The sequence below is a fragment of the Neodiprion pinetum genome, chromosome 5 (assembly GCF_021155775.2).
Source record: "Neodiprion pinetum isolate iyNeoPine1 chromosome 5, iyNeoPine1.2, whole genome shotgun sequence".
Lineage (NCBI taxonomy): Eukaryota > Metazoa > Arthropoda > Insecta > Hymenoptera > Diprionidae > Neodiprion > Neodiprion pinetum.
In genome coordinates, this window is record NC_060236.1 from 6909345 (window position 1) to 6924291 (window position 14947).

General features: G+C 39.1%; 3 protein-coding genes across 3 annotated transcripts; 2 read left to right on the forward strand and 1 right to left on the reverse strand.

Annotated features, from left to right (window-relative positions):
- Positions 1-48: 48 nt before the first annotated feature.
- On the forward strand, positions 49-3108 carry LOC124219838 (protein VAC14 homolog). Its single transcript, XM_046628002.2, has 7 exons — positions 49-259; positions 363-744; positions 810-1383; positions 1461-2017; positions 2128-2246; positions 2363-2442; positions 2540-3108. Exons 1-7 carry the CDS (start codon positions 156-158, stop codon positions 2845-2847), a joined length of 2124 nt encoding a protein of 707 aa, XP_046483958.1. The 5' UTR covers positions 49-155; the 3' UTR covers positions 2848-3108.
- On the reverse strand, positions 1650-6405 carry IKKepsilon (I-kappaB kinase epsilon). The gene is made up of 3 exons (XM_046628001.2): positions 4457-6405; positions 4028-4229; positions 1650-3932 (listed from the first exon to the last, which is right to left on the reverse strand). The coding sequence occupies exons 1-3, from the start codon at positions 6052-6054 to the stop codon at positions 3489-3491; spliced, it is 2244 nt and encodes a 747-aa protein (XP_046483957.1). The 5' UTR covers positions 6055-6405; the 3' UTR covers positions 1650-3488.
- Positions 6375-14887, forward strand: Lrrk (Leucine-rich repeat kinase). Its single transcript, XM_046627997.2, has one exon. The coding sequence runs from the start codon at positions 7172-7174 to the stop codon at positions 14543-14545; it is 7374 nt and encodes a 2457-aa protein (XP_046483953.1). The 5' UTR covers positions 6375-7171; the 3' UTR covers positions 14546-14887.
- The last annotated feature ends 60 nt before the right edge of the window (positions 14888-14947 follow it).

A 14947-nucleotide genomic window follows, 5' to 3' on the forward strand; every position in this document is an offset into this window, starting at 1 on the left:
AATATATAGAGTTTACATCTCGTTGTTTCTTCGCCGATGCCAGTGATGCTGACGTTTAATCTGTCAAGTCTCAAGTGTCAAACCGTCAACAATTTGGTTAACACCCCCTAAAAGCAGTTTTTTCATAACAATCCGCTCACTATTTTTTTACCAGAATGATATCAGAGAGAGATTACGCGCCGCTGAGCGCAGCGTGCATCAGATCTTTGAACGACAAGCTTTACGAAAAACGAAAAGCAGCTGCAGTCGAGATAGAGAAGTAAGGTTATTCACCAAACTCTTATTAACCATATCGTGTTGTTCGACGCGACGCGATTTAAATCGAATACTCATGTGTATTCCCATTGTTAAATAAATTTCAGAATGGTCAAGGAGTTTGCAGCAAATAACAACACCGTCTTGATTAAGCGGCTCCTGAAAGTGTTGGGCCAAGATTTTGCCACCTCGCAAAATCCGCACACCAGGAAAGGTGGACTGATAGGTTTAGCTGCGATAGCCGTCGGATTAGGAAAAGACACTGGTCAGTATACTGAAGAACTAATTCACCCAATTTTGGCCTGCTTCTGCGACCCTGACCTCAGAGTCAGATATTACGCTTGCGAGAGCTTATACAACGTCGTCAAAGTAGCAAGAGCCTCAGTCCTCCCCCAGTTCACAGACATATTTAGTGCACTCAGTAAACTGGCCTGTGATTCTGAACAGAGTGTCAAAAACGCTACGGAACTTCTTGACAAATTAATGAAGGTAAACGACATCAGGAGAAATTTAATGCAATCTTCAGTTTGACAACATTTTTAATTTTATTTCAGGATATCGTCACAGAAAGTGGGATGTTTGATTTAGTCGGCTTCATGCCACTGCTCAGAGAGCGTATTTACACTAAGAATCCATTTGGCAAACAATTTGTTATTGCTTGGGTATCTGTTTTGGACGCAGTCCCAGATATAGACTTCATCATTTTTCTTCCTGAGATATTGGATGGCTTATTTAGGATATTAGAGGATCCGACGCTCGAGATAAAAAAGATAACAGATACTGTTCTTGGGGAGTTTCTCAGAAGTATCAAATCAAACCCTGACAGAGTTGACTTTTCCTCTATGATTAACATCCTTATCACTCATGCCCAGAGCAGCGACGAGCTGCTACAGCTAACCGCTATCACATGGATAAAAGAGTTCATACAATTATCTGGGCCTGCTATGCTGCCCTACATGTCCGGTATATTTACTGCAGTTTTACCTTGTCTTGCCTATGACGGGGATAATCGTAAGAATATAAAGGAGACAGCTGTTAAAGTAAATAACAGCTTGATGAAACTTATAACAATGGAAAACACAGAGGCAGTTAATGAGACTTTGAGTCCTGGAGAGGATTCTACTGGCGGTAATGAAAACACTCGCACCCTTTGGAAATATCGGATAAAAGTGATTGATCATTGGTATGAAATTTTCGTGTTTTAGACTCAGGAAAACTTAGTCATCCATTGGCAGAGACGCTGGACCTATCTAGTGTCGTCGAGGTTCTGATCAAGCACTTGATGCACACATCTGTGCAGACAAAAGTAGCAGTTTTAAAATGGATTCATCATTTATTCACAAATATTCCTCATAGAATGTTTAATCATATCGACGAATTTTTCCCAGTATTAATGAGAAATTTAAGTGACAGCTCTGACGATGTTGTTCAGCAGGACTTAATCGTCTTAGCAGAGATTATAAGTTCCAAGTCTATCGATGATTCAATAAGTCGTAATAAGTATTATAAAAAATTTATAGTTAATCTACTCAGACTATTTTCAACTGACAGACACTTGCTTGAGGAACGAGGTAATTTCATCATCAGAGAATTATGCGTACTACTAAGCGCAGAGGATATTTACAAAACACTAGCTATCATTTTATCTGAGGAACAAAATCTGAGATTTGCCAGTATAATGGTGCAAACTCTGAACGTGATCTTACTAACCAGTTCGGAACTGTTTGATCTACGAAATAAATTAAAAGACTTGGAAACCCGGGTTAGTTCTGTTAAAAACTATTTTATTCTTATATGTAGCAGTCTACTTTATGCTCAATTTGGTTTGAGCAACCAGAAAAATAATGCTCTTAACAAATAACGATTGTCCAGGAAAGCTGCGACCTTTTCGTATGTCTATACGAATCTTGGAGTCATAATCCAGTCGCTACTGTTGCTCTGTGTTTTTTGACGCAAAATTATGGACACGTTTGCGACCTCATAAGATCGTTGTATCCTTTGCTTCATATGTAACAATTAACATACGTTTATGTGATGTTCTAAGGTATTTTCCAAACAAATCTTTGAAGACATGATTTCTGTATTACCCTTAATCTAAATGTACTAGTGGAAATATCGAAGTAACTGTGGAATTTTTAACAGAAATTGACAAATTAGTACAGCTTATTGAATCTCCAATATTTACTTGTAAGGATTTACAAAATGACGCATTTTTTTTTAGTGTGATTCAAGACTGGCAAATATTGCAACATTATGCTTATAATCCCGTTGTAAATTATTTCAGATCTGAGGCTCGAGTTATTAGAAGTGGGAAAAAGCGAAGCACTAATACGTGCTCTGTATGGCCTTCTCATGATTTTACCGCAAAGTGAAGCATTTATGACGCTGCATCGCCGACTGGCAGCCATTCCGCCAAGGGAGCCACTGCATGAGCACCCTAGAACAAATGCGCTCTCAGGGCCGGCCGAGAGAATAGATTTTCAAAAACTTTTGAAACACTTTGTTTCAGTTCAAGAAAAGCACAAAGATCAGAAGCTCAAACAGAGGCAAACTGCACTTATCGAAAGAGACGTTAGTCACTTGGACATTTGACCATTCAATTTTTGATGCAATAGTGTCGGGATCACAGAAACTGTATAGCTAAATACATTCATACTATGCAATAATTGAAGTTACACAAATACACATGTACGATAAGCTTTCAGCCATCTAGTCGCGTATGTACATTTGAAAGCCAACACCAAGTAACGATAATTTTCCTAAATACAGAGAATATACATTGTTATAATCACACTTTTATTTATGTAAAAATAAAACCTAATATATTAAACAATGTATATAGGTATATGTGTATGTATATATATATATGAATTACACTTCGTACCGCAATGATTCATTTATGTCGTGGTTCAATTGAAAAGAAATTATAACAAATATTGGATCATGTTCCAACATGTTCATTCAACATTTATATTTCATTACCGTTAATTCTATTTCAATATATGTACAACAGATACGTACATAGGTATTGGAGGTGGTTCAGTTTAGAGATACTTTATTTTCTTGCTGTGTAAAAGTTGATGACTTTATTTGTTCTGTCGAGCCTAGGTATGTGCTGTTATATTTTTATCTTGGTCTATTCAGTCTAGTACATACCTACTTTTTTTTTTTTTACATCATATGTAGGACATGGTTAATTTTTTCGTACCTAGAGAATTAAAAGCTGTTCACGATCAAACATGTTCTGAGTTTTCTTCATCTTCCTCGCCGGAACTTGCGTTAGGAAAACATGTTTCATTGAGAAGTTGGTCGATTAAAACGCAATTTTCGTAGACTGTATGAGCGATTTCTTCCTGCTCTTTGCAGATGTTTTTCCATACTTTGGCATTTTCTTCACTTGGTGCACTAGACTTCTCTAACGTCGTTAATTGGCCAGGTAGTCTCTCCAACGAACGAGTCAAATTTTCGTGCGCTACCCTGCTCTCCATAGACAGACGATCAGAAAACAATTCTAATGTACGTTCGTAGTTCTCTACATCTTTGTTCAAAATACGAGTTTGCAAGAAAACAGTCTGTGCCATTTTGTACCAATCTGCAAAACATTCAGCTCTCTGGGTCATGGAAGGAACACACTCAGTTTCCAATAAAGCTTTCAATCTGCGTCCAGTTTCTGTTACCTAAAAGTACAAACACCAATAGTATAAAATTTACAGCGAGCATAAGGGTAACAAGATAATCATATTTTTCAAGTAAATTAGTTTTTTTTATATACTTTTATCCGCTCCAAAACGTGAAATTGCTCGTCATTATACGTTAAACTGCGAGTTGCTCTGTCACGTAACAAATGCTGCCAGCCATCTCGTAATCGATCCACTAATGTTGCTGCCCTAAAACTCGCTTTGCTGAGCCAAGGACACCAAAATCCACGAGTGCTGTTTTCCCATTCTGCCCGCAGATTACCTTCTTTGACGTACCTGTAATGAGGTAATCACTTTTATATGGTATACACAATGTAAAGTGTTTCTTCCAACTTGATCCCCTGTCAATAGTGCCTAAAGTTCAATTTCCAGTAGTATTAATTTTTTAAAGAATAGTGATTTAAAAGAAATCAATTAGTTAATCCATTCCTGAATCCTTTCAATTTTTCAGTTGAGTTTGGCTGGAAAATTCTTATGAAAAAATAATTCAAGCAGATACCCACCTATAATGTAGCTGGGAAATTGCAGGCCCAAGACTGCTTAAAAGTTCATTGCTTTTCGAGCTGAGATCGTTAGACCAATTTTTTACTTCGCTTGACGAAGGACTGCCAAATTTCTTTAGTATTTGTTGCCCTAGTGCTTCTCCTCTTTGGACCGCAGTTACGGTATCTTCAACAGCTTTAGTTATCTCCTTTGATCGTTGAGATTTTTCCAAAAGTTTTGTTAATTCTGATGCAACGAGTCCGATGAAAGCTTCTACTGCATCGCGAAACAATCTGCTACAATGAGATAATCTGTCTATTCTCCTTTTACAAACGTGGCCAACAGAGCAAGCGACCTTAGCTTGGCTGGCGTCGTTCTCAACAGAAACCAAGTTAGCAAATACAGGGAATTTCAGAAGCTCCAAATCGATCGGTAGGGCGACGTTATTGTTTTCTTTAGCAAACAACATTAATGGTTTTTCTTCTGTAGTCATTGGATATCCTTTCCCAGGTGTGGATTCCTTTATCAAGTTCAAAAGCAGGATCTCACCTAGTAGTAGTATCTGGGAAAATGGTGCCACTTCAGTCTGTTCCTGAATATGAGTTTGCAGGGCAATAAGCTTCTCCTCAGGATGAAGGAACACTTTTATCAAGCTCGCTTTATGGACGTTAAATATATGCACAGGTTTTCTACAAAGCGTATTTGTCACTTCCGTAAAAAATCTATCAAAATTCCATATCCTTTGTGGATCGACTTCCAAGAGGCCGGCAAGCAGAGGTGTCACAATTTTCTTAAGACCAGTACTCAACTGGCAATTCTGAGGCAGTTCCCTGCTCCATTCAATTGGTCCATTCTCTGAAGTTTGAGTGCCAGCTATTACTCCTGAAGCTTTTTTAGTAGTTATGTAAAACATAGTTTCCTTATTTCTTCTGCCTCCAAAAGGACGGAAGGGTAGATTGCCGGTGGCGACATGATACAGAGTTACTCCAATCGACCAAAGATCCACCGTTGCTCCAAACATCTTTCCCACAGGTTTTCTAAGAACCGCTCGTTCATACATATCTGGGTGTAAATATTCCTCTGTACCGTAAAGGGATACGAACTGCTGGTCTTCCTGTAACTCTCTAGCAGCACCAAAGTCTGTTAACTTGTAAATGGTACTCCCGTCATCCGATATGAATTTCATTATATTCCCTGGCTTTAAATCACGGTGTACCAAATTGTTATCTCTGAGGTGCTTCATGCCTGCTGACAAGTGTTCCAACACCAGCAGAAACTCGCTCTCTGCCAATCCATAGGTGTTTTCCGGATCATCCAATATGTTGAATAAACTACCACCTGTACAAAGTTCCATTACTATGACTTTACCTCTGCCGTCTTGCTCCTCCTCGATCGCTAGGAGCTTCACAATGTTCTCGTGCTTGACTTTCTTAAGTACTTCAAACTCTCGCATCTGAACATCATGGGGCCGCATGTGACTTAGTTGATTGAACGTCTTCACTGCTACAGGTTCACCATTATTCTTATTAACACCTTGAAATACTGCTCCAGTAGCCCCCTTGCCAAGAACGCTTGTTGTACACCAAACATAGTTAAGTGATCCTCGTAGAAATGACATTTCGATATATAGTGTGGTTAAAAATCGTGTATTACTGCGGGTATTCAGTGCTAACCGTAGTTTTGAACAATTATTGATTATCAACACTGGAATGTATTGTAGGTCACAGGCGACTAATGTGACTCAATCTTACCGGAATTCATTGTCGCCAGAGTAATCAGAATCAGCTGTATTTTGACAGAGTAAATAGGAAACTAATAAACACAAGTAACATTTTTGACATCTATGAGCACTGATATATAGTAGTATATACGTCAGTGTTGTGAGGTTAGAACACGTTTGTCATCATATGCACGCGTAGTCAGCAGGTAAAGCACTGATCTGTTAGAGATCAGTGGTAGCGATCATTGTTTGCTGACCGTGCTGACCTCTGCCAACGCGTTATTCAATCAATTTCCTGCGACCCGCAACTCCGAAAATATGGCGTCAACGGAGTGAGTGGTGTATACTTGTGCGTGTTTGACAGTTCCGCATGTCGGGACTACATTGTTCAATTAAAAAATACACGAGTAACACAAAATAGAGCGGTAGTTGAGGAATGGATAACATTGATAACCCTAGAAGACAGTGTAAAGTCGATACAACGTTTCATGGTACTTCAACGAACAGAGAAAAATCATTAGTTGAAGTCGCTATTGACATTTTCGGTTCACTGCTCACTGTTCGCTCCTAACGTTGAATGTCGATTGTTTCATCCTGTTTACTTTTGCGAACGACGAATTATAGTGTAAATAATAAAGAATCGTTTACCATAAGTGCTTTCACTATAGTCGAACGCAACGTCAACACATCGGCATCGGACGCTCACACCAAACACAACAAAGTAATTGCATAATAGTAAGATTGTCTAACACGTTGACAAGCTCCGATTAACAAATCAGCTATGGCACTGGGTGAACATAATAAATGCCGAGAATCATTAAACCTGTGATTGATTCAATTTGAAATCAAAGTAGGTAGATGAAAATGTTCATTCGAAATGCAATAAATTAGACGGTTGAAAATTTGTAAACAATAACAAGTCACTAGTGACTATTTACCGAACTGTGAAAAGAAGAGTTCTTAGTAAATGAATAATCAATAAATAAACGAAAAATTTAACAAATAAAAATCTGCGATGGAAGACTACACGCCAGTTGACGAGGATTTTCCAGGACGTCTTCTCCATCAAGCTGCGTTGTGGGACAATGCTGAACTTCTAGAAGATCTGCTTCGCGGAGAGCACGCGCAATACATAAACAGCCAGGACTCCTGGGGACGTACGCCTCTACACGCAGCTGCAATAACGGAGAATTCACGCTGCCTAGTTTCTCTTTTATCGGCGGGAGCAAATGCAAATATTCCATGCGGGCCTCGCGGCCATTATCGTACTCCGTTGCACACTTGTGCCGAGCATGGGCATATGACTAATATTGAAAAGCTGTTAGAGTATAATGCAGATTTGATTATAAAGGATAGTAATGGTTTGATACCATTGGACATAGCCGAGAAGAGCGAGCATGCAACGTGCATCAGCTTACTCAAATTGTCAGCTGAAAAACGCGAGCTCGAGATTTTAGCCACTCATGCGTCTCTTAGGGCAGCTTGTTTGCAAGGGGATACGATATCAGCTAGGAGTATTATTCAAAGTTTGTCAAACGACGTTGAATCTGTTGTGAACATGGCTCCGAACGGGGCGAATACTCTGTTATTTATTTCATGTGAAATGGGGCACAAAGATATAGCAAGGCTGCTTTTGGATCATGGTGCCGATTGCAGAATCCATCCAGTGACCAAGTATTGTCCTTTGTACATAGCCTGTTACAAAGGGAAATTAGAAATAGTTGAACTGTTGTTGAAGCACTTTCCCAAACAAATACAATCTTTGACTGTTGAGAAGTGGTTGCCTATTCACGCCGCAGCTATCAACGGGCATTTTCCTGTAATTGAATTGTTATTAAAGTTTGATTATCCCCAGCATTTATATCAAAGGTATAGAGATCAGAGTGGAGAATTTGAGTATGAAATGGTATTTGATATAAATACGAGGGACGTCACAGGGCAGAGTGTTTTGTACATTTCTAGCACTTTGGGAAATGCTAAAATCATAGATTTACTCTTAAGTTATAAAGTCAAGGCGAGAAAAGTTAGAGAAGATGATGCAAGCGATGTTCAACCACTCCCTACTTCTAAACGTAGAATTTCAAGTGGTATTCAAAGGCTAATGTCCAGCTTAAACTTTAGAAGTAAATCACTAGAGAAAAAAGATGACAATACCGTATCTCCGTTAAATCTAGATTTATATTGTTATAATGATACTGAAACTGCTCTGCATGCCGCTGTTAAAGCTGGGCATGCAGATATTGTCGCAGCTTTGTTATTGTCAGGAGCTGATCCTAACTTGCCAGTAAAAGTTCCATACGATCAAAGTGATACTGAATTCAATTACTCCACCATGCTATCGATAGCTTGCTTGAATCATGATATTAAAATTGCAGATCTATTGTTGAAACATGGTGCTGTAGATAACGAATGCAAAGCATTGAAGATAGCTGCACAGAATCGAGACGAAGCATTGACAGCCAAGTTGTTATCTATAAAAGCTCATCCCGATTCTGAATATAAGATCAACAAAAAAGCTATGACAGACAACACGCAGTCATCACATTTTTCAGCTCTCTCTAATTTTGGAAACGTCACATACTCTGCACTGTTCCCAAATGTTCCAACTATGATAAACTGGCATAACCAACAATGCAGACTCTCTCAAATCAGGTCGCAGTGGTTAAACGATGCTGTTTTGCATGTCAATAAGAAATTAAATGCCAAAAATAACGATTTAGTATTATATGCAATTACAAGGATAGATATTTCCCATAATTCAATAACTTCCCTACCCTCTACCATATTCTATCTTCAAAGCCTGAGGTACCTAAACCTGGCACAAAACAAGATAGATACCCTCACAATTGAACCAAAAACATCCAAGGACAAGCTTTGCCCGGTCTTGGAAGAAATGTATTTGCAAGATAATCGCTTAGAACAGTTGCCAGAGTTTATATTCGATTTGCAAGCCTTAGAAATTATGGACGTTTCAAACAATAAACTCCAATGTTTACCCAATAATTTGTGGAAAGCACCAAGATTAAAAGAACTAAATGCTTCATTCAATTTACTAAGGGATTTGCCCAGTCAGATTTCACAGAATATTGTCAGAAAGCCACAAAGAGAAGATACCCTCACTAGCAGTCCTAGTTGTAGGAGTCTAACTGGACAAATCAGCATGCCCAGAGATGATTCCGTCGAGTTTGAGTCGTTTACTAAAATTGCCAATGCGCAAATCATTGAAATGAATTGCCCCCATGTTTGGACCGAATCTGTACAAGTCTCTGAAAAACTTTCAGATAGTTCCGAACCTGGAACTAGATCCGTCCTTGCTTCGCTCAATTTAGCGCATAATTTATTTAATAGCATCCCGGTGGCGTTACCTTGCTTAGCTGTTGGCTTGGTCAGATTAAATATGGCTTACAACTCATTGAGATCAATGAGTCACATTACGTCATACCCAGCAACTTTGAAGCAGCTCGATCTTTCCAACAACCAAATTTCTTGCTGGCCCAGCTTACCTCAAGTCGATGGTGCCGATACTATGGAACAAGCTGCGACAGCTTGCTATTGTCCAACAACTAACATTCAAACATCGACAGGTCCTGGAAACAGACAGACAGCCACATCGTTGCGCGACGTTGTCTTGATGTCAGTCTGCACTCATAGAAGACACTTGCGACTCGAAAACTTGAGAACTCTAGTCCTTGCGAATAATTTGTTGACCAGAATTCAGCTGACTTCAGTAGATGATGGAGAAACTCCAAATATTGAGGAAGAAAATATTGATAGAGATACGAAAATTTCCTACTCTGGTTCAAAGTTGTACTTATTGTTTCCAAACGTGAGCATGTTGGATGTCAGCAATAATCAGCTGAAAGAAATACCTCATAACATTCATGAGCTGAGCAATCTGTCTGTATTGAATATTAATGGCAACAGCGAGATTACAGAGTTGCCTCCGCAAATGGGGCTGCTTTCTAGACTCTGGAACCTTAATACACAGGGCTGCAAGTTACAAGAGCCTCTGAAGTCAATGATAGAATCAAAAAAGTACAAAACCATGGATGTTATTGGATACTTGAAGTCGGTTTTGGAAGACGCTAAACCTTATGCAAGAATGAAACTTATGATTGTTGGCATACAAGGAATCGGCAAAACCAGTCTCTTAGAACAGTTACGTCAAGAAGGTGAGGTTCCAAATAAGAAGAAGGCTTCTGAGCATTGGGCTAAGAGAATGGGGAACAAAAATATTAATGCAAAAACGGCTCGAGGTACAACCATATCCACAGTAGGTGTAGACATTGGCGATTGGTTGTACGAAAAGAAAGTCAGAGGTCAATCTTCTCATGGACCAGTTTATTTTAGAACCTGGGACTTTGGTGGTCAAAAGGAATATTACGCTACTCATCAGTACTTTTTATCCAAGCGAAGTTTGTACTTAGTAGTGTGGCGCATTACCGACGGTTTCAAAGGCGTGTCCGAGATATTTCAATGGTTGGTTAACATACAAAGTCGAGCCCCTAATTCTCCAGTCATTATTATAGGAACTCATTTTGATATATCCTACGATCAGAGCGAAGCTCTGCAGCAATACATACGCGATAAATTTATAAACGTTGTTGATGCGGAAAAATGCGGCTTGCCGAAAGTGATGGAAACTATAGAAATTAGCTGTAAAACGAGGCATAATATTAAAATGCTATGTAACTTAATCTATGACATTGTATTCAGTCTGAGATCACCAGGGAGTAAAGAATTGCTGCTAGAGCAAAGAGTTCCAGCCAGTTATCTTGCTTTGGAAGATGTTGTTGTACAGCTTGCACACGATAGAAAATTGTCCGGAGCAGATCCAGTGTTAAAAGCTGATCAGTACTACGCGGCAGTAACTAACGAACTGCAAAAACTCCACAGATCATTTCGAGATCCTGCCGAGTTGCACCAGGCGACATTATTCTTGCACGACAATGGAATTATTTTACACTACGACGACGCCACTTTGAAAGATTTATATTTTTTGGATCCGCAATGGCTTTGCGATATGCTGGCTCATGTTGTAACAATCAGGGAAATTAATCCTTTTGCTCGTTCCGGTATCATGAAGCTAGACGATATACAACACGTTTTCAAATCATCCACCATCTCGACCTTGGATACTCAAGGTTACATCGTCAGTTTGTTGAATAAGTTTGAGGTTGCGTTAACATGGGACTATCGAACCTTATTAATACCCTCTTTGCTGCCGACAGAAGAAGATATATTGCGAAATAGTCAAATACTGAAAATCCCAGTCAAGACACGTGGCTGGCATGTAAGGTCTAAGAAAATAACATCCCCAATGTTTTCATTTCCGAGTGCATCTGGTGAGAAAATGAACACGGAATGTGTTTTAACTTCTCGATCGCAACCGGACTGTGCAGTGATTAGGTTATTGCTAATGTCATATTTTCCCAGTGGTTTCTGGTCAAGATTAATCACAAGAATTCTCGCTGACGATACCATTGTCGAAATAGTTATGTCCTTTTTGGCGCCATTTAAAGACTTCGTTGATGAGAGAATTTTTGCAAGCTTGCTGGAAACACAAGCGGAATGGGTTTTGTGGCAGACGGGCTTAGAGCTCAGATATGCCGGTATAACATTATTGCGTTTGAAAGAAGTAAATTACGGCATTAAAAATTCCCCACATGACTACAGGCAATACAAATTCAAACTTAAGCAAGATGGAATTTGGTGTACAGTGGATTTGAAGAATTCAGCTATTCTAGAAATCTGGTTTCCTGTAGATACCCTAGTAGTAAAACAGCCAATAATGTCCGATTCAATGGAGGAAGAACCTATGGGTTACCAGGCAATAGTAGTTGAGCCAAGACCTGAAAGCATGCCGCAGTTATTGGCATTAATCGTTGACCACATCGATATTCTTCTGGAGGATTGGTACCCGACATTAGGGACTAGGTTTGTCCACACATCGGAAGGAAAATTATTAGTCACAAGACTTATACCATGTCCAAGGTGCTTAATCAACAACAGCGATAACGACGTAGAATCTAGTAGCACAGAACATTTGCCCGAAGATATCCAGCGATATTACATGAACCGAGAAAGACAGAGTCAAGACAGTTATAAATCAGATGGCGACAGTGGCGTTGGATATGATAGTTCAGCTTCAAGTCGAATCCCGTCGTTAGAAGGGCATCCGGATATTTCTAAACAAAATTCAAACTGGGAAGGTACTTTGGCATATTCTTGGATGGTTGAAGAGTGCATTTTATCAGCTTACAGTAACAAATCGATCAATTGTCCCAAGCATTGCGAGATTCCATTGTCACACATAGCACCGGACATAATATTCATGGATCTGGGGTCAAAGCATCTGATAAAATCAGACGAAATAAAGAGAGGCAAAATGTTGGGGAGGGGTGCATTTGGCTTTGTATTTAAAGGAAATTGTAGATTGCCAGGTACAAACGTAAAGACTGATGTAGCTATGAAAATGCTTCAGCCTGTTCCACCTGGACCTAATTCAAAACAATCTGCTATTTTGGCATACAAAGCTGCCCAGAGTAAATGGGACAGAGATCCTTTACAATACGCTTGTAAAGCATACTGCACAGCGAGGCAAGAGTTGAACATTCTTCTGACTTTGAAACACGCTAATATTGTACCTCTGGTTGGAATTGTTATCAGTCCGTTGGCTCTGGTACTAGACTTAGCGCCCGAAGGAGCCTTGGACAATGCACTTAAGAATTACAGACGATCCGGAGCAAAGCTAGATCCTTATACTTTGCAGTCCATTATTCTTCAGGTAGCCAAAGCAGTTGAGTATCTGCATCAGCAGCACGTTATTTACAGGGATTTGAAATCAGAAAATGTCTTAGTCTGGCAATTACCATTGCCTTTCCAAGGCTATCTTGACCACCCTGTACATGTGAAAGTTGCCGACTATGGAATTTCCAGATTGACGTTACCTTCAGGGGCTAAAGGCTTTGGTGGAACGGAAGGCTTCATGGCCCCAGAGATAATAAAATATAACGGCGAGGAAGAGTATACAGAAAAAGTTGATTCATTTTCTTTCGGCATGTTTATTTACGAACTTGTGACCCTTAGGCAACCATTTGAAGGACACGAGTCAGTTAAAGAATGTATTTTGGAAGGTGGCCGGCCACCATTAACTTACAGAGAAACTCTTCATCCGTGCTACGCCTTAGATTTAATGGTAATTTGTTGGGCTCAAAATCCTAAGGATCGACCGACCGCTAGTCAGATTGTGTCTATTGCGTCGGCACCAGAATTTACTCACTTAATTGACGTGACTTTGCTAACAGAAAGAACGCAGGTAACAGCTATAACAACGACAAAAAAGTCGTTGGAAGATAATGTCGCAGGGGATGAAATCTGGCTTGGGCATAACAATGGGGAGGTTGATATGCTGTTGGGTACTGAGAAGGGCTGGCTGCAGCATGTGCGAATTGAAACTCCTGTTATACCATATGCCATGTGCGGAGTGGATGGTTATATATGGATTGGAGATAACGTAGGTCAAATTCACGTATATTTGGGAAATAATTTCGGTTGTGTAGCTAGTTACAACATGGAACCTGACCATAACAAAGAATCAAACGTCGTCGGTTTAATTCACTTGGAACAAATCAAACAGTTCGCAGTTGCGCTACACAGTGGAAAGCTATTTTTACTATCAAACTCATTTACGCAAATGAAAAAAACCGAAATAACTACAGAAATTAAGGAGAACCTTTACTCCTTAGCCGCTGTATATAAGAAGCGTCGTATCATAGAGCTGTGGACAGGTGAAAGCTTTGGGTTTATATCGATTTATGTCTTAAAAGATGGTAACTTAGTCGACACAGTTAGTTTGACACACTTCTCAAGTGAAGCGACGTCTAAAACTATTTTTGCTACCTACTTATTAAGTAGCGAAAATTCTATTTTATCATACACGTATCCGGGATGTATCGTTTATCAATGGGACGTTGACTCCCGTCAGATAATTAACAAATTGGATATGTCAAAACTAGTACCATGTTCAGAAAGTCTCAAGTCTATTTCTATAGAGGAAAACCTGACAACAGAAAAGTGCCAAGTAACTGCTATCGAAACTTTTATGAATCAACTCTACATCGGTACAACCTGGGGCTGCATTGTTGTTGCGGAATGCAATTCTTTGAGACCTATAACAGTATTCCGACCTTTTGAGGGCAAAGTATGTCAAATTGTTTCATTTAAATCAATCGACAAAAAGAGAGTAGTATTAGCGACTGTCGGGCAAGGATATCGGAGTTTAATTTCACGATACACAGATTATCCCGTCCATAGCACAGAGGATGAAGATTTGAGGCATAATATGTACACGCTTTTGTGGCGAGCTGAACACTGGTCAGCTGCATGAATTTAATTAAAAATATTATTCGGAGTTGTGACTAGTTAGTAGTAAATCACGGCTAATATCTTGTCCATTTTATTTATTTATTTATTTATTTTTTCCGATGGTCATATCTGGTCATGTAGTTGTAAACCATTGATACTAGTTAAAATTTTTACAATGAATAACATTAAGCAATTATTACTCGGATTTTCTGCACTCAATTGTAGATATAGGAATATTATATATAGGTAAAACAGTGAGCAAACGAGGATTAGCTTTGAATTATTATGTAAAAGAAGAAATTTTTTATTGATCTTTCCAAATATGACAATTTTGAAACTGAAATTTTAGTTTCATGTAGAAACTAGTTCAGTCAGGTGCTTTTTGGTATGATCTTATATTTAAAATATTGACGAATCATAATTC